This window comes from Neofelis nebulosa, chromosome 7 (genome assembly GCF_028018385.1).
Source record: "Neofelis nebulosa isolate mNeoNeb1 chromosome 7, mNeoNeb1.pri, whole genome shotgun sequence".
NCBI lineage: Eukaryota > Metazoa > Chordata > Mammalia > Carnivora > Felidae > Neofelis > Neofelis nebulosa.
The window spans coordinates 62073778-62095920 of NC_080788.1; the positions used below are offsets into that span (position 1 = coordinate 62073778).

The following is a 22143-nucleotide window of genomic DNA, read 5'->3' on the forward strand; positions in this document are numbered from 1 at the left end:
AGGAAAATGATATAGCCATTAAGAAACATTGTAGACTTGCTGATATAACTGCTGGGAAGAAGGAAACCAAGGTGTGGGAAATGTGAACACTCAAAAATACCAACCCTAAAGATTCCACAGTGCCCAATGTGTCTGTTATACTCACTTTATTTCTGGCCCTCCCCTACCAGAGCTTTCTTTTAATTTTAAGAGGTAACAGAAGTTAAGGTAAAACCTACAATGTGGACTCGATTCAGCAAACATCCAAGCAGGTGGGCTCTCACTACACAACTCTACTGACAAGTGCTGTAAAAGGAAGCTGACAGAAAACCCGGCCTTGTCCGGCATTAAACAATGGAGCCCAGAGGAGAGACTTAACTTGTAGCAGTGGGAATGTGATGTATAATACAACAAATCCTACTGAAAACACTGTAGCTTGTTTTCTTACCAACATTGCAGTCAGCCCATAGAGTAAAACCAACAGATACTCTGAGAACAACAATGCAACAGACCACGTTCCCAGAGAGGCTTAGTTTGAATAAACAAAGTCCCAAATTTCAAGCCCTGGACTGTCTTCCAAACAAAGGGGCAGTGATAACAACCACAAGCCCAACTTTAGATTCAGTGGGTTGACAGAGAGGTCACAGAAGTCAGGCTGATGGCTCACTTCTACCAACATTTTCTCACGAGTCAAGAAATGAAAACACACAGGTGACAAAGAGAAGACAGAAGTGAAGGCAGAGAAATCCCAATGGCCCCAAAGACATTCAAAATATGGGCAGGAAATAAGACAGTGACTCAAACTGATCCAACAGGGGACACCTGCCTTAAATTACAAGTGAGGGGGGAAAAGAAACTTGGAAAGCAGCAGTGCCATCAGACTCTGAAATGAGTGAGACCAAGCAGATGAGGGAAGGCTTTGCAAGACAACTTACAGCCTGGGCTATTTTAGACAGCAAAGGAAGAGTTGGGCTGGTGAGAGAAGAATCCTCTCTCTCTCCAGTGAGAATCACTTTGAAGGCTGAGGGCAGCTGCAGGCACCGGAAGGAGAAATGAAGCGGAGATCAAAGGAACAAAACCAGGAGAACACCTCACACTTTTCATTGCACGCCACCTGTTTTGAGGATCTCAAGACACTTTACAAGCCTTACTTGAGGAATATATCAGTGACAGAAGACTCAGCAAGAAGTTGCCCAAGGTCATTCACAAAGGCTGGTGAGCGGCAGGGCTCCTGCCCACAGAGGCCCTCTATCCTTTGTCATCTAATTGTAGGTGGGGAGCCCAGGGAGTGTGTATTAAACACTAAAAACTCTGGGTTCCTATGAGTGCCAAGGGAAGTGGGTAGTGGAATGGTGACATAAAAAACTGGCCAGGACTCAGGGATATTATCATAAAGTTTCCTATTCCTGCCCAAAGAGGAAATTCCTGCTGATATGTCTTAGTAAGGCAATTATCAGTTCCTCATATCTGACCCTACAACAGGGCAGTTCTCTCAGATCTATCTCTGACATAATAGTTTACAGAGCAATCCGTCTAAAAGACACAGTGGAGATAACTATTCAAGGAAAAGAGTATACTTAATGGACTAGCTTTCTATACCCTCAAGAAGCCTCAATGAGGACTTGGGTATGAAGCCAACAGACTTCAGGGTCCTAGCACTTAAGCCAGGGGTTCGTAACCCAGCAGTGGACTTCTGGTGGAGCTTAATATATCCACAACCACTAAACTCTATTCCCAGAGCTTCTGATTCCATATAGCTAGGATGGGGCTCAGGAATATGCATTTTTGAAATGCTGCACAAATATCCTATCTCACTGCTGTCCTGACTCCTCTCCTAAGTCGAGAGCCATCAAGCTTGAACCATTGATCCATGAATGCTTTGAAAATGAATATGCTTCCCCACCACCAAGGAGGCAGATTAAAGAGTCTCAGGACGGGGCACCTGGGTGGCTCAGTCAGTTAAGTGTCTGACTTTTGATTTTGGTTCAGGTCATGATTTCAGGATCATGAGATCAGGCCCCACATTGGGCTCTGCATGGACAGCATAGGGCCTGCTTGGGATTCTCTCCCTCCCTGTCTCTCTGCCCCTCCCCCGTTTATGCTTGCGCTCAGGCTTACACTCTATCTCTCTCAAAATAAATAAATAAACTTAATAATAAAAAAAGTTTCAGTACTAATACCTGGACTCAAACACTAAGCAAAAGCGAAAATTAGATTATTGCCAGTTTTTTCTCTTCCATGAAAATCCCCTACACAAACTCTTCTTAGAGCCACATATGAAAAGGCTCCACCATACAATGAGACATGAGCAAATTGTGGGGAAAAATGAGACGGAGAAAACATTAGAGCTGTATCCATAAAAACAGAGAACTAGAAGAAAGCTCCAAGTCATCTTGCCCATTGTTTTCAAAGGAATAATACATACCCCAGACTGGATAAATGGCTATTAAGGAGGAGGAGGATTTCAAAACCTCTTCACTTACTTTTTCAAAATCTAACGGCTCTCCAGCACAGGCAATCCTTTTGTATCCCTCAATGAAATCATGCCTGCTCGGCTTCATTCCATTTCTGTCCTTTGTTAAAACAGAAAAACGACCCAGCTCCTTCCACATAAAAATCTTCCGGAAGCTTGAAGAAAAGAGGGGGAGGGCTAGCTCCCCGGATCACACACATGCTGAAGGAAAACACAGCCTCAGCTGAGATGAAAGGCAGAACTGACAACTGTACAGGATTTGAAGCTGAAAGGTGTTTACAACTGATAACTTTGAGTTACACTTCATCGAGACTCAGCAGATCTGGCATAAAACCTCAAATTACTCTTCTCCAATTCTATCTCAGTGCAGAGACTTCCTTCCCTTAGAGAAAGTTTAATACAAATCCCAGCTCTCAATTACCCATTTCTCAATCAATACTCTCAACCCCCATTTCTACTGGCTTTCATTTCAAGTTTCTAACCATATTTAAGCCATATTTTCAACGAGGTCTCTCCTGAATTAAAAAGTCTTTCATGAGCACTACCTTCTGCATATATGTACTTCCCCTTCTCACTTGGACTCTTCACTCCTAAATAGGCTACATCTCTACTTCTTTTTCAACATTATTCCTAATTTCAATTTCTCTTTAAAGAGGTCACAAATCTGCTCCTAATTATTTCCTATTCTTCTGGAATTCCACGTTTATCCCCACTATATTTGACATCATTCATTTATTCTTTTCATTCATTTATTCATTTAGTATTTACTGCATACCTTACACTATATTGTGATGTGAAAGAAATAAAAGGCAAGGCCCTTGACCATAAGAAATAAAGACACACAGGGCACCTGGGTGGCTCAGTTGGTTAAGTGTCTGACTTTGGCTCATGTCATGAGCTCACAGTTCATGAGTTTGAGGCCTGCTGTCAGGCTCTGTGATGACAGTTCAGAGTCTGGAGGCTGCTTGGGATTCTGTGTCTCCCTCTCTCTCTGTTCTTCCCCCACTCACACTCTGTCTTTCTCTCTCTCAAAAATAAATAAAGATTAAAAAAAGTAAAAAGTAAAAAGAAAGACATACAGGGGTGCCTGGGTGACTTAGTTGGTTAAGCCTCCAACTTCAGCTCAGGTCATGATCTCATGGTTCATGGGCTCAAGCCCTGCCTTGGGTCTCTGTGCTGACAGCTCAGAGTCTGGAGCCTGCTTCAGATTCTGTGTCTCCCTCTCTCTGCCCCTCCCCCACTTGTGCTCTGTTTCTCCCTCTCTCTCAAAAATAAATAAATATTTTAAAATTTCACAAAAAAAGAAAGAAAGAAAGAAAGAAAGAAAGAAAGAAAGAAAGAAAGAAAGAAAGAAAGAAAGAAGGAAATGAAGACATACATAAAAGAACAATTAGAAATTGGTCCCAAGGTACGGGGCTAATCAGAGAAGGCTCTATGGCTCCAGTAAATATAGAGTTAGATCTAAAAGTAAGTGGAGAATTTGGTGAAAAGGCTACTTTAGACAGGAGGAACAATATGACTCAAAGCAGCAGGCTATCTGAGGTAAGAGCTCCATAAAGGCCCTCTGTCACCTTCTTTGCCCCCTACAACCATCCTCAAAGGCCTATGTCTTCTGGTCTTCAAATTTTATTTCAGAGTTAGTTATCTGTGAATCACAAGCTTTCTGACTGCTACCATGATTACCCACAGCCAACGCACATTAGAGCAGCTCACTAAGCTTTATACCTCAGATCCTAGATGGACTGCTACAGGGCAGGCTTTTAGAGTCATCTTAGGTAGAGTCTTCAATAAGGAGTGGGGGGTGGTCAGGCATCTGTAGGGTCCTAGGCACACAAAGACAGCAAATACTTTTGGGTGTTAAAAAAGAGACATAAGCCCTCTTGCTGTCAAGACTATTCAAGAGTCATTCAACTTCAGCTAAGTATTCCCCTCATTCACAGCTCTAGGACAAACAAAGCCATTTAAAGCAGTCGGAAACACTGAATTCCTATTTGAAACAGGGATGTTTAATGGTGATGCCACAAGGATTCTCTTTTTCACTGTCTTCCTAGAGAGTTTCTCCTCCTCTCTTGCCTCAGGACTCACAGTTCAAGCATCCCAAGCTCTCTGAAGTCTTTCCTAATTGCCCTAAGCTGATCCCTCCCCTGTGCTGCCCTTAACACCTCTAGGCTTACTTCTAAGACAAGCACTCAACATGCCATGTTGTAATTATTTGTTTGTTTGTCTGACTAGCCACAAGCTCTTAGAATTATTTTTTTTAATTTTTTTTAACGTTTATTTATTTTTGAGACAGAGAGAGACAGAGCATGAACAGGAGAGGAGCAGAGAGAGAGGGAGACACAGAATCTAAAACAGGCTCCAGGCTCTGAGCTGTCAGCACAGAGCCCGACGCGGGGCTCGAACCCACGGACCGTGAGATCATGACCTGAGCTGAAGTCGGACACTTAACCGACCAAGGCACCCAGGCGCCCCTAGAATTATTATTTTTTTAAGTAGGCTTCCCGCCCAGGGCAGAGCCCAACACAAGGCTTGAACTCACAACCCTGAGATCAAGACCTAAGCTGAGACCAAGGGTCCCTTAAGTACTGAGCCACGCAGGTGCCCCTAGCCACAAGCTCTTGGATGGCCAGGATATTTTACTCATCACTGATTCCACACATAACAGGCACACAATAAGCATTTGTTGAATGCATTAGTGATGAGTGATACGGGAAGTTTTAAAGAATGGTGACAGTACCTTCTGGATTCCAGACCAGAATTATAGTAAGTATTAACACTGAAGAATAAACTCCCATCATACATTTCTACTACCTATACCACTCTTGGCCAGAAAAAGAGGTCAAAAGATATGAGAAGACTGCTCTAATAGTGGTAGTCACTGTCAAGTTATCAGCCAAGAATAAGAGCGCTTGCAGCACTAAGAATGATCCAACAAAGTAAGTGAGTGAACACTGTCAAATCTAAGACAGTGTCTAAGTTCCAGGCACATACTCCTACCTCTGCAGAATATGAACAATGAACTCCTATTAGACTCCTAATATAGGTCACTATCTCCACTGCCGTGGAACCTTATAGCCAATTTCAACTGAATTGAAACATCCTGCTGAAACATACAGGAAAGCTGTTCTCCCTCTGACCAAATCCAAGTAAGGTTCTGCTAAAGGATAGAGATCTGAACTAAGTCCTCCCACAATCCTGCCATGTTGTACATTAGCACTCTAAATCATTTCTCACTGGCTTTATTCATCTCTGAAGAGATACAGGCAAGGCAGTAAAATGCTGCTGTCTCAAATGCCTCTCCCTGTAGCAATCCTGCACCACACAAGGCTACTGTGTTTATAGGCTGCTAATATGACACAAAAGTCTAATCTGATCCTGTGGGAACAAAGTCCCAGATTCTTTTAGGGATTAAATGAATTTAGTCTACTTTTGTATTCCCAAAGTTGTGGAGGCTCAACAAAGTTGAAGAAAGCATAAAGCCAATACTCAGACAAGTGAGGGGACGGAAAGGGACTAGGCCTCTGAGGAACTTCTGCAGCAGGGTGGGATGTGGCTCTTGGCAGAGAGCGAATGAGATAGGCAATGTTCAAGGACAAACCAGGAGGTCTGTTTTACTGGTAGATACCGGGCTCCTTGCATGTTATCATTCCTAAGAAGCCAAGAGGCTCCAGTTAAATTAATTTAGGTTTCTAGAAAAGGCAAATAAATTTGTTTTGACCCCAGGCAAACGCATTTACCAAATCAATTCCTCAAACTAGGTGTTCATTCTGCTACTCCTGTCATGCATAACCTCAGCTGTGACACTAACACCTGCAGCTACATTAGTCACAACTCAGCCCTTCACAGGATATGTGGTCCCACTACCCTCTTCCAAGAAGGGAAACGGAGTCATCAGTTATGAACTGGCTTCCCCAAGCACAGACTTAATTTGTAGTGAGGCCACAACTGAATCCAGCTTGCCTTCCTCCTATTCGTCTTCATGGAGAAATCTCACCATGCCCACTGCTGCTTCCTTTAACCTAAAACCAAATCATTGTTTTCTTATGGGGCAGAAATGGGCACACTTGCTCCTTTAGAGCCAACAGGAGCTTCTAGTTCTCCTCTTTCCTAAGAAAGAGGAAGGCAAAAGAGGAACATGGAGCAGAGGAGGGGAGGCTTGGAAAGGGGTGCCTCCCAATACCAGGACTCACCTTGGAGCTGAGGTCTTCTCGCCGGTTTCCTGTCTTACTCCTGCGTAATTTGATGGATGGGGATCGAAGTAGGTTCTTGATCCGGCTGGTAATGGTTGACCCTTCCACAGCCATCATGATGAGGAGCCCCAGGGGACAGTTCCTGGCCCAATCTTGGGACTTGTCTTAAAAGCAGCACTGCCTTCCCACTCCACAGGTCCTTCCAGTATGCCCTCCCACTGACCTGAGATGGCAGAGGCCACCTTACCTTCTGCCTAGTCGTGTCTGCAGCTATTATCTCTAGGTATTACCCTCTCCCTCTTTCTCATACCTGCCTTCTAGCACCGCGCTGTTTGTTACATCTGAAGGACAAACCCATGAAAAAGGGGGGGTGGAGGGGGCAAGCCTGAGCTGCAAAGAAATGCCAGGCCCACGCCTGCCAAAGGCGTTTAGCCGGAGGGATGGGATTGGCCCTAGCAGGGCTAGTGGTTGGTCTGGTCCCCGTTAATGCCCAACTGTTCCCATGGCAACTGCGGTGTCTAAAGAAGGAGGTCCCCTAGGCCACTAAGGAGTCCCGCCGGGGGCTTTGGACACCTGAGCTGGCGGCCGTGGGGACACTCGGCGCGGCGGGGCTCGCTGTGGCCCGGCAACCGGTTCTGCCACGGGAGCCTCCCTCCCCCACCCCGACCCTTGGCCCTCCGCAGGAGACTGGACCCTTCTCTTTCACTTCCCTCAGCAGCCCCAGCTACTCGCCAGCGCCCCCGCTCGGGCCCAGCCTCACCAGCCCCAGGGCGCGGGGGCCACCCCGCTCACAGCGCCCTCAGGCATCGCGCTCGGCGATTTCAGCTCCGCCGCGGCAGCAGCAGCAGCAGCTATGGTGGCACGAACGGCTCAAAACGCGAACTACCGCCTGGGCCAAGCTACGGGCTGGTGAGGCGGAGTCGAGGCGAGGGGGTGCGGTCTGTATCCAGGAGGGCGTTCTGAGAGTGGACCAGTAAGGCTTATGGAGGCGGAGCCAATGAAGCTAGGAAGCGGAGACAAGACTTGAGAACTAAGGGTTCCGCACAGGGCAATCGCGGGTATCGCTCCTAAAGGAAGGTCAACGAACGTGCCTTCAGAAGTGAGACAACCAGCCTTTTATGGTATTATCAGGCCTCGTCCTCCAGAGAACTGCACTTCCCTGAGTCCCAACAAGACATTAACCACGCCCCCATGGTGCTGCGGTTGGCATTTGAGAAGCCTGAGAGACCTTAGCCAAAACCAACTCCTTGCTCAAAATTACAAGATTGAGGTACAGCTTTAAGGGTCTGCTCCCATCGACCCCAAGTGCTGGGATTTAAAGCGGTTAGAATCGTTTCTGCTCACCGCCTTCCCGGCGCGTAGACCTGCGTGCAAATGACTCCTGAATAGCTCTTAAGATCGCTAAGAAGTGTTTTGAACTGGGCAATCTGATTGGCCATGATCGAAAAGGGGGCGGGAGATGACAGCCATGAACTGAGCTTCAGGTGTGCGAGGGAAGGGAGAGACAAGTGAATGTGCCTGTGAAATAACGTTTCCTTTAGGCTCCAATGTCTCACCACGCTCTCTCACCTGGAGTTAACAGACTTTCTTGCTCCAGATCTTTTATTTGTTCATGTCAAGATTTGCTCCTTTTCCCTAGTACTGTTGCTTTGGCGAGGTCACGGTCAAGCTTGTTGGCGCTATATTTAGTGATATATTTTTTCGAGCTCATCCTGGGGGTGCGGAGTGGCGCGCGCACAGAAACACTCATATTATTCCATAGGTGTCTCAACCTGAGTTTATTTCCTAGAAGCCTTTTGGCCTCATTGCTACTTCAAGAAATTACCTATGGAAAGGTTAATGTGAGCCAAAAGACTTGGGCCCCAGAGAAACCGTACATGGCTATGTCTCACCCTATCCAAATCTTTGGAACCCCTGGGGGAGATGACATGTCAGCAAAAGGATTAGGACCCCTAAACCCATTCCTTGTATAGCCATTTGGCAGAGGTATGCGCTTGTGTGTATGGTAGCCATGTACTTAAAAATGAGATCTGCAAAGCTCACAAGTTGAAACAAAAATCAGGAAAGGCACCTAGATGGCATGAGGTTTCCTACCCTTCCACTACACACAAAATGGGATTTTCACATTTACTTCTCAAATCTGAAGAAGCAAGGGTCAGCCACCAAGAGTATTAAATGGGGAGTTGGTTCTTTAAATTTCTTGCTACTTTTACCTCCGAGGGGGTAGCAGCCAATGTAACACTAATAAATAGTGCCACCTGCTGTCCTTACTTGTGTGCTACATGCCCCACCAACTGCTGCCTCCACACTCAAGAGTCTCCCTAATTCTCTCCAATTTTTGTGGACCAATTTTTGTGTCCACTATTGGTTTTCTCACTTACCACTTGTGGCCAGGTGAATGGGCTTACAAAGTGTCATTGGTCATTTCCTGTCCAAAGGTACCCTGGTTTACCCCCTTAGAGAAAATGTTCCCCAAATTACTCTCATCTGAAGCTCAAGTTGTAGAGGCAAATCCAAGCTAATTTCATTGTCTAAAATGATCAAGGTGATAAAACTGAGAACAGTGTAATGAGATATTCTAAGTCTAGAATCTGGGTACTCCCGGTCTAAGGCCAAAACCACATATTATCAATTCTTCACCATTTAGTACATTTATTGTCTAGGTACCCTGCAGCTTCTGAATAGACAATATGGGAATAGGATCTAGACTGTTCCCATGCTTAATTCCTCAGAAAATAGCAGTCCCAAGTCCAGTGTGAATAAAACCATTCTTCCCTTTTCTCCAAATAATTCCCAACCCACCCTCCAAATGCAGTTGACCCTTATATTATTTCACCATCCATACACTATTTCACTTTTTATTCTGCTTGTGTGTGTCCTAAACATACATGGTTGTCAGATTTTAAAATTCTGTCTGGGAATGGATGTATACAATTGTCTGTTTTGCACTATGCTCATTAGATCAGATTTTAAAATTCACCCTAGGCTTAACATGCAAAAAGGTGCAATTATAAGACCCTGGAAAACTAACAGGCTGGAGTAAACATTTGCTCATCAATTCAATTATTTATTGAGCACCTTTACATGCAAGGCACTGTCGGACAGCTGAGATTGATGCTTGCAGTTGGAAACAGAATGGATCTCAAAACAATGCTTCCAAGACTGCTTTCTTATTTAACAAAATCTCTTCTAATAGCAGAGTTTGTATTGATAGAAGAATTTGGTAGAGCTTAGATTTGTCTCAAAATTCCCAAATCATTTTGTGGTTTAGCCTTCTCACCCTCCACACACGCCTCCATTACACTATTACTCAATGGTTGTATATCTCTGCAGAGCAGTTCAGTCAGTTATGCCTCAGCTTAAAAGTTGTATGTATCAAATTATTTCCCTCTTAGTTTCAAAAATGCATTTTTGACTGATCTTTTTTTTCTCCAAATGGCAGTGAGTCTTGTATACCTCAGCTTTAATTTCCTGTTTCCAGCCATTCATATTTATGTAAAATTTCATTAGAGGTAATAGAACAGTAACATGAAGTACTGATGCCCTTACAACCACTTTCTTCAAAATCAACCATTTTGTGCAAGAAATGTACTCAGATTCTTGGTTATCCATCATTCTCTACAGAAGTACCTGAAAATGTGCAGCCTACTCTATGCATTGTTTTTTAATGTGGGCATGAGGAACAAGGGTTATCACCATTTTTCAGACCCGTCTGCAAAGTGCATTTACCTCTCAATTCACCTGATCCCATTCCTTCTTAATATCTAAAACCATTGTAATTAGAAGAAAAAAAACACAAAACACTGTACCATGTGATCTTAGAGTAGTGCAACGTCTAAAGGACCCCTTTAATAAATAAAATCTTTCGTAAATCGTGATACTAGTTAACATATATCTTGCTTTAAAAACATCTGTCCTTAGCCCCTGAGATTGTGTTTATGTCCTGTTATTCTCTAAGGTAACAGATATATTACCTTGCACACATTGGTATTATGAGGCTAGTCTTTCCTCACTGTTGAACAACTTCTTGAGACGAACATTTGCTGTCAATTTGTGGAAATTTTTGAAGTCTCCATGTAAAACACGCTACAAGGATTGGCAAAAATCTCTCCAAATGGCAGGTCAGAAACTTTGAAAACAGTAAGGAATTCCTATGATAAAATTACTTCAGTGGTACCTCTCTCAAATGACTCCGGGTATTAGATTTCTCTACTCCAACTCAGCACAAACCTCCCAACACCAAGTCCTCCTTTCATTATTATAACTGATTTATTTATTTCAAGTTTATACATTCTGCCTTCCACTCACCAAACTTCTGTTCTTACGTTTCTAAAAAAATAGTCATTTTTCAAAAGCAGAAAAGGAAAGATATATATTTAATATATAAAAGAAAAGGCTAAATCTGACATAATTATATTCTTAAAAACATTCCATTTATTTACAGATGTATAAAAAGGCGAATTATTGGTCTACTGAGATCATGCTTCTTATAGTGTTAGGGTGAGAGCTCACTATCCTCCCAGTTCCTCAACTCCTCTCACTCAACTACATCTTTCACAATCACACATGTCATTTTCATAGATCAGTTTCTCTTGGGGTAAGGTTAAAGGGTAGGAGTTTTTGGAGATTTGAGATTTCTGTCAAGACTGCCGGACTGTTCTGAAGATAGAGCCCTCCTTCAAATTAGCCTTCACAACTTACTCGTTCTAAGAGGTCTTGAAACCACCATTATCCTGGGAGTTTGTTAAGGACATCTGCAGCCTTCTTGCAGACCTGGAATCATCTCTCATTTCCATCTTTGTACATCTCTCATGAACAGAGTCAAATATCTTTGCATGAAGAACTGATTATTACCTCTTTACTTTCTTCTAAAAAGGGAAAAGTGTTCAGAAGCAGAATGGTCCTTCTTTTCCTGAGGATTATTCACTCACTTGCCTTCTCCTTGGCTGACCCTCAAAAGCCATAACAAGAGCCTTGGGAAGTCAGGAGGAAATGTGAGGACGAGACAAGCAAGTTAATAATGGGAAACTGCTATACCTGGATTAAAATACTAGGATCTCCAAGGTCAATTATTAGCAGGGGAGACAGGTGCTGGACTCCTTGGCTAAGGCATTGAATGAACTCTGCTGGGTAAATAGTGGGAGGGATAATGAGAAGCTAAGGGGCACTCATTACCTACTTCAAGCTTCTTCAGTAACTTTTAGAGGAGGGAAGGTTGAATGCTGATGAGCAGGTCTAGAAAGGCAAGTAGCACAATAACAACAAAGAATTTGCTCCCACTGCAATTGCAGAGGAAATTTTTCCACTCTTTTCAATCTAATTACCAGAGTTACTAGAAAGGGAACCAACCATGGAAGTACTAATTCACTGGCTAGAACTATTCCAAAGCTGGCCTCAACAACCTACATCTGAAGATCTGCTGAGTGGGATTTGGCATAAAGGCGGCAAGGGGGGATGTAGAAGAAACAGCATCACCTAGGCACAGCCCAGGCACTGGAAGCTCTTGTGTTAGTGTTTCACAACACAAGCAAATCCTGTCAATGAAGACAGAACAGGGGTTACATTCCAAAATATAATTATTTAAGAAAGGCAAAATGCAGCAGCTAAATCCCAATCTATACATTTTCAGAATAGTGATTCTTGCCCCCAGGAGTTTCTAAGAGACCCCTCAAGTGCACCATGATTATTTACAAACTAGATAGGAAACATCATTTCTATACTCAATACAAATCTCATCTTCTAGGTTGAAAACTTCAGCCTTTGAGAAATCTATGAAAACAACTATACAAAAATATAAATATCTTTATCTTTACAGGCTGTCAGTCCTCCATACCCTGACAGCTTACAAGTGAAAAAGCTCTACAGATCATTGAATCCATGGTAGCAGGTAATAAAAAATATATCTTGTGATTCAAATACTGCCTCATTTCCCTGGTAAAGAGTGCCTACTGTGACTTTTCTTTCCTTTACATCCTGTGCAGGTAAAAGTGAATGAAACCTTCAAGCACCAGGAGGCTGGTGTGATTTGGGAAATATCCAGCCCCACAATTTTTTTTTGTTTTGGCCGCGGTCTCTGGTCTGGGCAGGGAATGCTTTTCATTCTAGCTGTCTCTTGAGTGATGTGATATGTGAAAAAGGGAGGGCTCCCTCCATGCCTACTTCCAAAATATGTATCCCAGGTAGAAACCCCTGGTACCATGAAATGTCTTTTCAACACTCAGTAAGGGAGAGCTAGTATTTTAACATCTGAAAATAATCACCTCAGTAATAAAAGTTAAAAGCATTCCTACTTTACCAGAAGGCTTGGATTTGTAATTCTGATTGAAAGATAAGGAAATGGAAGCTACTTGGGATATGACAGAAGAGAATATTTTGCTGAATGACACAAAGCATTTCACTTTGGTATTCCATGGTACCCATCCTCTCACCCTACTCGAACCACCAACTAAAAACTCTCTTCTGGATCCCTTTGCCCTAGTGCATCACATTCCTTGGATTTCAGACTTAAGCCACATAAACAATAGCTATCCACTACAACTCAGCCCATAACAACTGCAAAGTCTCAAGCAGCTTTTTCTCTGGGAGGAAAGAACTAGGAACCACTATGGACCTAGAGTCTTGTTATGAATTCCTTGGGTAAGAGGGGCACCTCGTGTTCAGTAATGGATCACATCTTCTTAGAGAGGATGAGGAGACCCAGCACCACAAGTGAGGTAACACATTTTAACATGATCAGAATTTCATAGTAGTAATTTCTTATACCGAGGTCAGCACCCTACCCCCCTTTCTCTACCATCATCCACTGCATCAAAGTCAAGGATCACAGTTCCATGACACAAATAAACAGATGCCTACAGAGAAAGGAGGTTTCCCCTCATAGCCTGGCTTCTGCCTGAGGACAGGAAAGTTCATTTCCCTGCAGAACTTGGTGAGGCCCCAGAGTTGCCCAATTTGGCCACAACAGGTGCCAATGTAGGCATCACCTTGCTCTCCCGGCATTCCTGGTCATTCCCTGTTAAGTTCATTTTGTGTCCAACTTTGGCAGCTATAGGTGCCAAACAAGGCATCACCTTGAGACCCTGACCATCTGTATCACTAGAAGGATTAGCTACTTTTAAACCTAGAGGTGCTAACTTTGGCATAGGCCTCCACAAAGTATCTGTGCTGTTGTTCTCTAGGCCAGCCTTCATGTGTAGGATGGGAGGTGAGGACACATTTTCAAGCTCTGCAGGGACACCAGAAGTACTCTTCCCTCCATCACTGGCTTTCCTGTGAGAAAGGAGGGAATCCTTTATCTCAGAGTCGATAACAATCTTAAGGACATCTGGCTCAGACGCTGGTTCTGCAAGTTGTTTTTCATTCTCAGAAAAGTCATCATCTTCCAAGTGCAAGAGGAGAGGACTGACAGAGTCACTCTCCCCTTGTACATCAGGCAACTCTTTCAAACCAGTTCCCAAGTGGCCAACCTGGAAAGTCGCTCGGTTCCCAGGAGGAAGTTTACTGATAAAAGCCCGTCGAGCATCCCCTGGGAACTCCGTATCCATAGAGCTGGGCAGTTCAGCCAGGCTAACAGAGTCATCATTTAGTTGCTGATTAAGAAAGGCAATCTCATTGAGCAGAGAAGTCAGTGTCTCATCAGTATCATCCTCATCTTCCATATTAGTTAGCAGTTCGCCGGGATCCAGCGCTGCTTCCTCTATAGCTGATGCTACCTTTCTCAGTTCCATCTCTATACTGGAGTCTTTGAGATCTTTCATCTTCAATTTATGAAATGTGGACTCCTTTGGCTTCAGTTTCTCCCGTCTAGATTCACACTCTTTCCATTTATATTGAATACCTCTCATTTCACCAGCAATCTTTTTGGGTAAGAACTCTTGTGCTTCTTGCATACTGGAAACATCAACTATTTGCGGAAAACCAGAATCTTTATTTGCCAGAAAAACTGGTGTTGGACCCAATGCCACTCTGCCATCTCTATGGCTGCCTCTGGAAGAGATTCTACCCGAATCTTCAAAGGAGTTATCTTCATTCCTGACAGTACTTTTCAGGTGGTCAGGTGGCTTGCCATCAGGAACTTCATGAGGATATTTGCTGCCACCCATATCTACCAAACCTCCCTCTGTGGCCAATGATGTCACATTAACAATTCTTGGCATCATAAATAAGTCGTCATTTTCTGGGGGGGGGGAAAAAAATTCATTTAGTTCTACAGCAGTTAAGCATTCCTCTCTCATTCATACCCAATGACCTGAGATCTCTCAGAAAGTTGGTAGTCAAAATTCACCAGTTTACTTTTATCAAAAAGATGAAAGGAACTATTAGTTCTTCAAATTATGGAGACCTAGGGGCGCCTGGGTGGCGCAGTCGGTTAAGCGGCCGACTTCAGCCAGGTCACGATCTCGCGTCTGTGAGTTCGAGCCCCGCGTCGGGCTCTGTGCTGACAGCTCGGAGCCTGGAGCCTGTTTCCAATTCTGTGTCTCCCTCTCTCTCTGCCCCTCCCCCGTTCATGCTCTGTGTCTCTCTGTCCCAAAAATAAATAAAAAACATTGAAAAAAAAATTTAAAAAAAAAAATTATGGAGACCTAGCTTAACAAGAAAATAGGTAGGGGCGCATGGTGGCTCAGCGGGTTAAGCGTCTGACTTCGGCTCAGGTCATGATCTCGTGGTTCATGAGTTCAAGCCCCACGTCGGGCTCTGTGCTGACAGCTCAGAGCCTGGAGCATCCTTCAGATTCTGTGTCTCCCTCTTTCTCTCCCTGCCCCTCCCCGACTCGTGCTCTCTCACTCACAAAAATAAACATTAGGAAAAAAAGGGAAAAAAAAAACAACCTAAGAAAATAGGTAAAATCTAACCAAAGGACTGCTTAATATTCTTTGATATTAAAAGTTTTATTTAATTATTTTATAGGAAAGCTCCCTGATTAATTCTTTATACTGAGGCAGACATGCATCTTGATTCTGTTCACCCAATTAACTGCTACTCTGAGGGAAAAATGAAGCCCTAGAGGCAGCACTGTAAAAGAAAAGATGACCACTCCAGAGTGACTTTAACAATATTAGTACTGATAAAGATACCCTTCTGCCTTAACAGAAATTTAGGTGCCTTAAACCTAAATCATCAAAGTGAGACTTCCTTTCCAACTCTACTCCTTATCCCCAAAAGGGAGTCATGCTCAAATTGAATCCGGCTGGTAACCTAGGAGTGCACCATCTCAGAATACCACGTAAGATTGATAAGTATTTGTCAACGCCAAAAACTAAACAATGACTCCTCATCTTCCTTTTACTTTCAAATATTTTCAGTGTTTTTCCTACTCAGAATTAACTAAAAATCACGAAAGAGTTCCCAATCCCATGTTTAAAAAAAAAAAAAAAAAAATCAATAGAGCCAAACATGTTCTAAAAAGAGGGTCAGGGGCGCCTGGGTGGCTCAGTCAATTAAGCGTCCGACTTCAGATCAGGTCATGATCTCGCAGTTTGTGGGTTCAAGCCCCGCGTCGGGCTCTATCTAGGCTGACAGCTCGGAGCCTAGAGCCTGCTTCGGATTCTGTGTCTCCTCCTCTCTCTGCCCTTTCCCTGCTCATGCTCTGTCTCTGTCTCTCAATAATAAATAAACATTAAAAAAAAAAAAAATTTAAAAAGAGGGTCATCTCTTTCCAAGGCAAATGCAAACATAGGAGATCTTATCGTTACAGAACACATTCAAAGGCTTTTCTCTCTCACAGTGAGATATCAGGGATAACTTTTTTACTACCCATAGAGGACAATACTTACAACATACCTGATTGAGCCACAGCACTGGTGGCAGCTTGAGGCTTCAGATCTGTTTCTAAGAGAGCAGGAGAAACAGTTACCACTGGTCCTGAGAATAAAGGACCTTTTAAGGTGAGCAATTGCCCTTGCGGAGTCATCACGATGTTGGCAGAGGTGTGTGGAGTGTTAGAGGGTGAGGTATTTTCTGTAAGGAAAATGAGAAATTTGTTAAGGATAAAAGGTCTGCAATTAATGCTAGTATAGCCTAGAAGCCGAGGCAATATCCCTAAAACCACACATTGACTTAAAAGGCAAGGGGTAAAATTTCAAATTTAGTTAGGGTGCCTCAACTGGCAATTGATTTTTTGACCACTTTTCATTGTGTAATGGGTTATCTGTCTACGGATTCTCCTAAGGGACAGAACTTATGTTGAGGAAAAGAGCTAAGGAACCACTTTTTCAACAGAATGGTCCCAAGAGTCTTGACAGTGAATCAGGATAAAGGCATGCAAAATCCTATCCCCAGGCTTGCTTTCCTTATACACCTCTAACAAAGTACTTTAAGTTTCTAGCTCTCAAACCTCTAGCTTTTCCATCTATGAAATGAGGTGGACTAGACAAAATGATCATTAAAATCTTTTCGTAGCAATAACATCATTTGAATCTGCAATGTTAAAACTAACTCATATTTTAGTATCCATCACAACTTTTCTCTTAGATATCCTGGTTGATACAATGGGCCACCCAAAGAGTAAAAAAGGATACACTATTCTCTAAGAATATCAACAAGTAATATAAAATCAATATAGCCTCATTTCCAAAATCAAGATAGGAGAGAACAAGAACTTAAAACCAATTTACTTTTGCTCCTTAACAGCAAATGATAGGCAATCTGATGAAAATGGAGCCTGACTCAACAAAATTGATTTTTTTTTAAATTCCAATTTATTAGTTTCAGCATGACAAATAAAGACCCAAACTTCCTCAACTTGTGAACAGAATTACGGGGAAATCAAGAGTTTACGTACTAAAGTCTGAAAAGATGACAACTTAAAAAAATACTCACTGAAACATTAGAATAACCTGACTGCTATCAAAAGTAGGTTTTACAGGTTACCATAACTGGTAACTTCTTAGGATTTACTTGAATGTATAAAGTTAGAAACTAAAATCTAATGTGGTTAATATTTTTTATACAACCCATCTTTAATTCATTTAATTAAATCTAAAATTATGGCCAAAAAAAGACTCAGTCCACTGAATTAAACTGATGTTCACCTACATTAAGAAAAGCAAAACAGGGGCGCCTGGGTGGCGCAGTCGGTTAAGCGTCCGACTTCAGCCAGGTCACGATCTCGCGGTCTGTGAGTTCGAGCCCCGCGTCAGGCTCTGGGCTGATGGCTCGGAGCCTGGAGCCTGTTTCCGATTCTGTGTCTCCCTCTCTCTCTGCCCCTCCCCCATTCATGCTCTGTCTCTCTCTGTCCCAAAAATAAAAAAAAATAAAAAAAAAAGAAAAGCAAAACATGTCCCTCCTACCTGTGGCCTGGTCTCTTTTTCTGGAAAGAATCAAAGGTTTCCCCTTCCTGTTATTTATAAACATCTGTCCAACATCTACAGATGATGCAGAAGATCCTTCCTGCTGTTTGCTAGTTCTGGCAGACACATCAAACTCATCTGATCCCATCTTCTTTTTTCTTTTTTGTGCCTCTAGTGCTTGTTGTTTTGCATAAATATACTCTAACTTCTTCAGGACCACTTCTTCTGTCTTACCTATAGGTTGATAAGGAATAAACCATCACACGGCTCATTATATGACCCCACATAATGAGAAATAGGGTCAACTGAAATCCAGTTGATTTAACTATATTCCCCAAAATTACGGAAACCAAGAATGATTATATTCCAGAAGAAAACACCTCACCCAGTCAAAAGGTAACTCTACCGTTAACTCTGGGAACCAAGCCATAAACTAATATCTGAAAAGTCTACTAAGGATTACTCCTCACTAAAGACGTTATATTATATTCTTTACCAGAGATCATTCACATATCTCACCTGAAAGAGATGATACTTTCCGTATCAAAATATTCCGTTTTCGAGTCAGGAGATTTTTCTGTCCTATCAATTTGTCTGCCTGATCTGTTAGTCCCTGAATTTCGCTGAATGCCTACAAACAAGAAATTAATGTCATGTAAATTGATTCGCTCTTTCCTAAGAACAGGTAAGGCCTACTCAATTTCTTTAATGAAAAAAGTTTGACGAGTATTTTAGAAAACTTTATAATGTCATTTGAAACAATTCTTGATGCTTCGGAAACTTATCTGTTAAACTGCAGGAGGTTTTCTGGCTTATTCTTCTAAGAAACATGATTATTTCCAAAGAGCATCACTGAGTGGTTCACAGGTATTTCTACTACTACAGGGAGATATAAAACATTTTACTCTGCTTTGATTTTAATCAACTTTACTTTCCTTTTAAGATTTTATTTTTGCAAGATGGGAGAGGGAGAGGAAGGGGGAGGGGGAGGGGGGAGGGGGAGGGGGAGAGGGAGGGGGAGAGGGAGGGAGAGAGGGAGAGGGAGGGAGGGAGGGAGGGAGGGAGGGAGGGAGGGAGGGAGGGATATCAAGCAGGGGAAGAGCAGAGAGAGGGAGACACAGAATCTAAAGCAGACTCCAGGAGCCCAATGCAGGGCTCGAACCCACAAACCAGGAGATCATGACCTGAGCCAAAGTGGGATGCTCAACCAAATGAGGCACCCAGGCGCCCCTAATAATCAACTTTAAAATCACCTCCTACAGGGCATGTGCATGGTGGCTCAGTCAGGTAAGCATCTGACTCCTGATTTCAGCTTAGGTCATGATCTTGAGGTTCGAGAGTTCAAGCCCCACATTGGAGCACAGCGCAGAGTCTGCTTGGGATTTTCTTTTTTCTTTTTCTTTCTTTCTCTCTTTCTCTTTCTCTCTCTCTCTCTCTCTCTCTCTTTCTCTCTCTCTCTCTCTCTCCCTCCCTCCCTCTGTCCCCCCTACCCCGCTCCTGTTCCCTCGCTCTCAAAACAAATAAACTTAAAAAAAAAAAAAAAATCTTAATGGGTGCCTGGGTGGCTCAGTCGATTAAGCGTCTAACTTTGGCTCAGATCATGATCTCATGTTCAAGCCCCGCATTGGACTCTGTGCTGACGTTTCAGAGCCTGTAGCTTGCTTCTGATTCTGTCTTTCCCTCTCTCTCTGCCCCTCCCCTGCTTGCAGTCTGCTCGCTCGCGCTCTCTCTCTCTCTCTCAAAAATAAACAAACGTCAAAAATCTTAAAAAATAAAAATAAAATCACCTCCTAGTCTAAGTAAAGTCTGGCTGAAATAACTGTGTTCTACAGGAATATGAATGTTTGCCTTATACTCCTCCAACTTCTACTCAAAAGCAATTTAAATGAAATTACCTTAGATATTTCAGATTTTCTTTTAAAATGGCTGGCAATTGTTAAAAACTATGTTAAAATATCACTTACATTGTGCTCTTAAACTGTTCTAGTGCTATGGAGAACACCAAAAGAGATTCAACTCTAGAGTCAACTAGAGTTTCTGACTTAATCTGAAGTAAAGATAGTTCTGCCGATTAAGAACTTGACTTCCAATAAAAAACTACTTTGACTCAGCAGCTTAAGGGTTCTTCCCCTTACAGGATTTGCTGGGAGTTCACTAGTTCACATTCAAATGTTAAATACAAGCTCTACTTCAATCTCCCTCTTAGGGTGATGATTCTCTCTCTCATAGTAGCTCTAGAAGATTCTCTTAGTCAAATTCTCGTTCGTCGGTCATTTATAGAGAACACTTACCCTAGTGAGAATGAGACTTTTGGAAACCTTAGAAGAATGAAGCAATCCCAATGTAATCTTCAATTTCTCAAAGAGATCCCTCATTTCACCACGCCGGCGACGCTCATTGGCAGTGTGTGTCCGGCGATAATAAGCAAAAGCTTCTGCTTCTTTCTGTAGTTTTTCACTCCAGTAATCAGGCTTCAGTTTTAGAGGAATTGGTGGAGCCTATGCAAACAAAAGATAGCCACCTGATTATCTTTCATTTGTACCTGCCCTCTTCTTCCATCCTAAATGGCTCTGTTCCATACCAGATACCCACCATCTTCTGTCTGGACTATTGTTAACAACCTTTCAATATTGGTCATCTTACTATAAGTCTATCCTGCTGCAAATCTAACTGCAACAGTGTAAATCACTTTTCAGCTCAAATTTCAATTGTTCTCAAATGAGGAAGAAAACGAGGCGAGGGAATCTAAAAAAAAGCTTATGCAAGTAATTTATTATTAAAACTTTTTTTCATGACACAAATTACATAAAAATTTCAATAGAATCTTAACTGATGGAAAACAGGTTTAAAATATTTTTCTTAAAAGCTTTAAGATCGTTTACAATTTGGTGACAGATCAACTATCATTCTTCTTAAACCACCTTTCTCTCCAACCATTCCAAAGTGCGAGAAGTTTCCAAAACACACTATGCAATCTCACACCACTTTGCCATTACACAGACAGATGGTGGCTTGCACCCATTCCTCCCACCCTATCCTCCAAAACTTAACATTTAAAAGTCAAACTTTGCATTTTTCAGCAAAGTCTTTCTTGACCCTCAGTATGCCTTAGACTTCTTTCTCCTATTTATTCTACTTCACTTTTACAAGTTACTTATCACTGAAAAGAACAGACGCATATAGGGTTTTAAATATAAATATTTGAAGAGCTTATAATGAAAACCAACTGTGCCCTATACATGTATCTGGATCCTTAAAAACAACAACTTTCTGTTTCTTTTAGGCTTTTTCTAGTTCCTAAATCTATACTCTATGTAAGAAACAAGATAAGGTTATTCTTTTTTTTTTTTAATGTTTATTTATTTTTGAGAGAGAGAAAGAGAGAAAGAGACAGACAGAGCATCAGTGGGGAGGAGCAGAGAGAGAGACACAGAATCCGAAGCAGGCTCCAGGCCCCAAGCTGTCAGCACAGAGCCTGATGTGAGGCTCAAACTCATGAGCCATGAGATCATGACCTGAGCCAAAGTTGGACGGTTAACCGAGCCACCCAGGTGCCCCAAGCTTATACTTTCTAATTTTCAATGCTATCTATCTACTCTCTGCTATGCACAAGATTTAGCTCACACCACTGTCCCACCTCTTGCAATCCCATCTTCCTAATATAGATGTATCATTAATTCTAATTCTTCTCTTGATCCCTTTGTAACTTGAGTATAATTCTATCTCAACTTCTCATCAACAGTGTCTCTTTGTAAAACGAGGATATCAAGCACTCATATCCTTACATGTCTTCTTCCCTCTATTTCTCTTCTCTCTTTCACCTTCCAATTTGTCATTTCTACTTACACATTTTTTCAAAACTGCAAGTCTTCCATACTTTATTCACAGATTATAGAAGTATGAAAAAAATTATTAACAGTGGCTACCATATTAAGACAATGTGACTACTACTCAAAGCGAGTAAAAATGACATTTCCAGTCTTCTACAGTTTCTTGGTTTTGTTTTTCCCCTTCTGATGTCTCTAATTACCCTTTTTTTTTTGACACCGTTGGCCTTTATCACAATCCAGATAGTACCCCAAAACTCTTATATAAAATCATTGTCTCTCTAAAGTCAAACTCCTTGTGCATTATATAGTATGGGAAAATAAAAAGATACAAGATAGAAAATTAAAATAGAGTTTACATATAGCAAAACACTACAAATGATTTA

General features: G+C 42.3%; 2 protein-coding genes across 17 annotated transcripts in view; both read right to left on the minus strand.

The window, feature by feature from the left end:
• Nucleotides 1-10748, minus strand: part of MAPKBP1 (mitogen-activated protein kinase binding protein 1) — a 56271-nt gene extending 45523 nt beyond the window's left edge. For 2 of the 6 annotated variants that reach the window (XM_058738122.1, XM_058738119.1), the window contains exon 1: nt 6643-10748. In XM_058738122.1, coding sequence (XP_058594105.1) covers nt 6643-6759 — 117 coding nt within the window. In that variant the 5' untranslated portion in view covers nt 6760-10748. Of the gene's footprint in view, nt 1-2462; nt 3451-6642 lie in introns of those variants that run through there. The other 4 variants (XM_058738123.1, XM_058738118.1, XM_058738120.1 and 1 more) reach the window with 3 other exon arrangements.
• Nucleotides 10749-10999: 251 nt separating this feature from the next.
• Nucleotides 11000-22143, minus strand: part of MGA (MAX dimerization protein MGA) — a 168146-nt gene continuing 157002 nt past the window's right edge. For all 11 annotated transcript variants that reach the window (XM_058738104.1, XM_058738102.1, XM_058738105.1 and 8 more), the window contains 5 exons: nt 20222-20428; nt 18450-18561; nt 17931-18164; nt 16423-16599; nt 11000-14818 (listed from right to left, as the gene is read on the minus strand). In XM_058738104.1, the coding sequence (XP_058594087.1) occupies nt 13551-14818; nt 16423-16599; nt 17931-18164; nt 18450-18561; nt 20222-20428 (1998 nt within the window). In that variant the 3' untranslated portion in view covers nt 11000-13550. The remainder of the gene's footprint in view (nt 14819-16422; nt 16600-17930; nt 18165-18449; nt 18562-20221; nt 20429-22143) is intronic.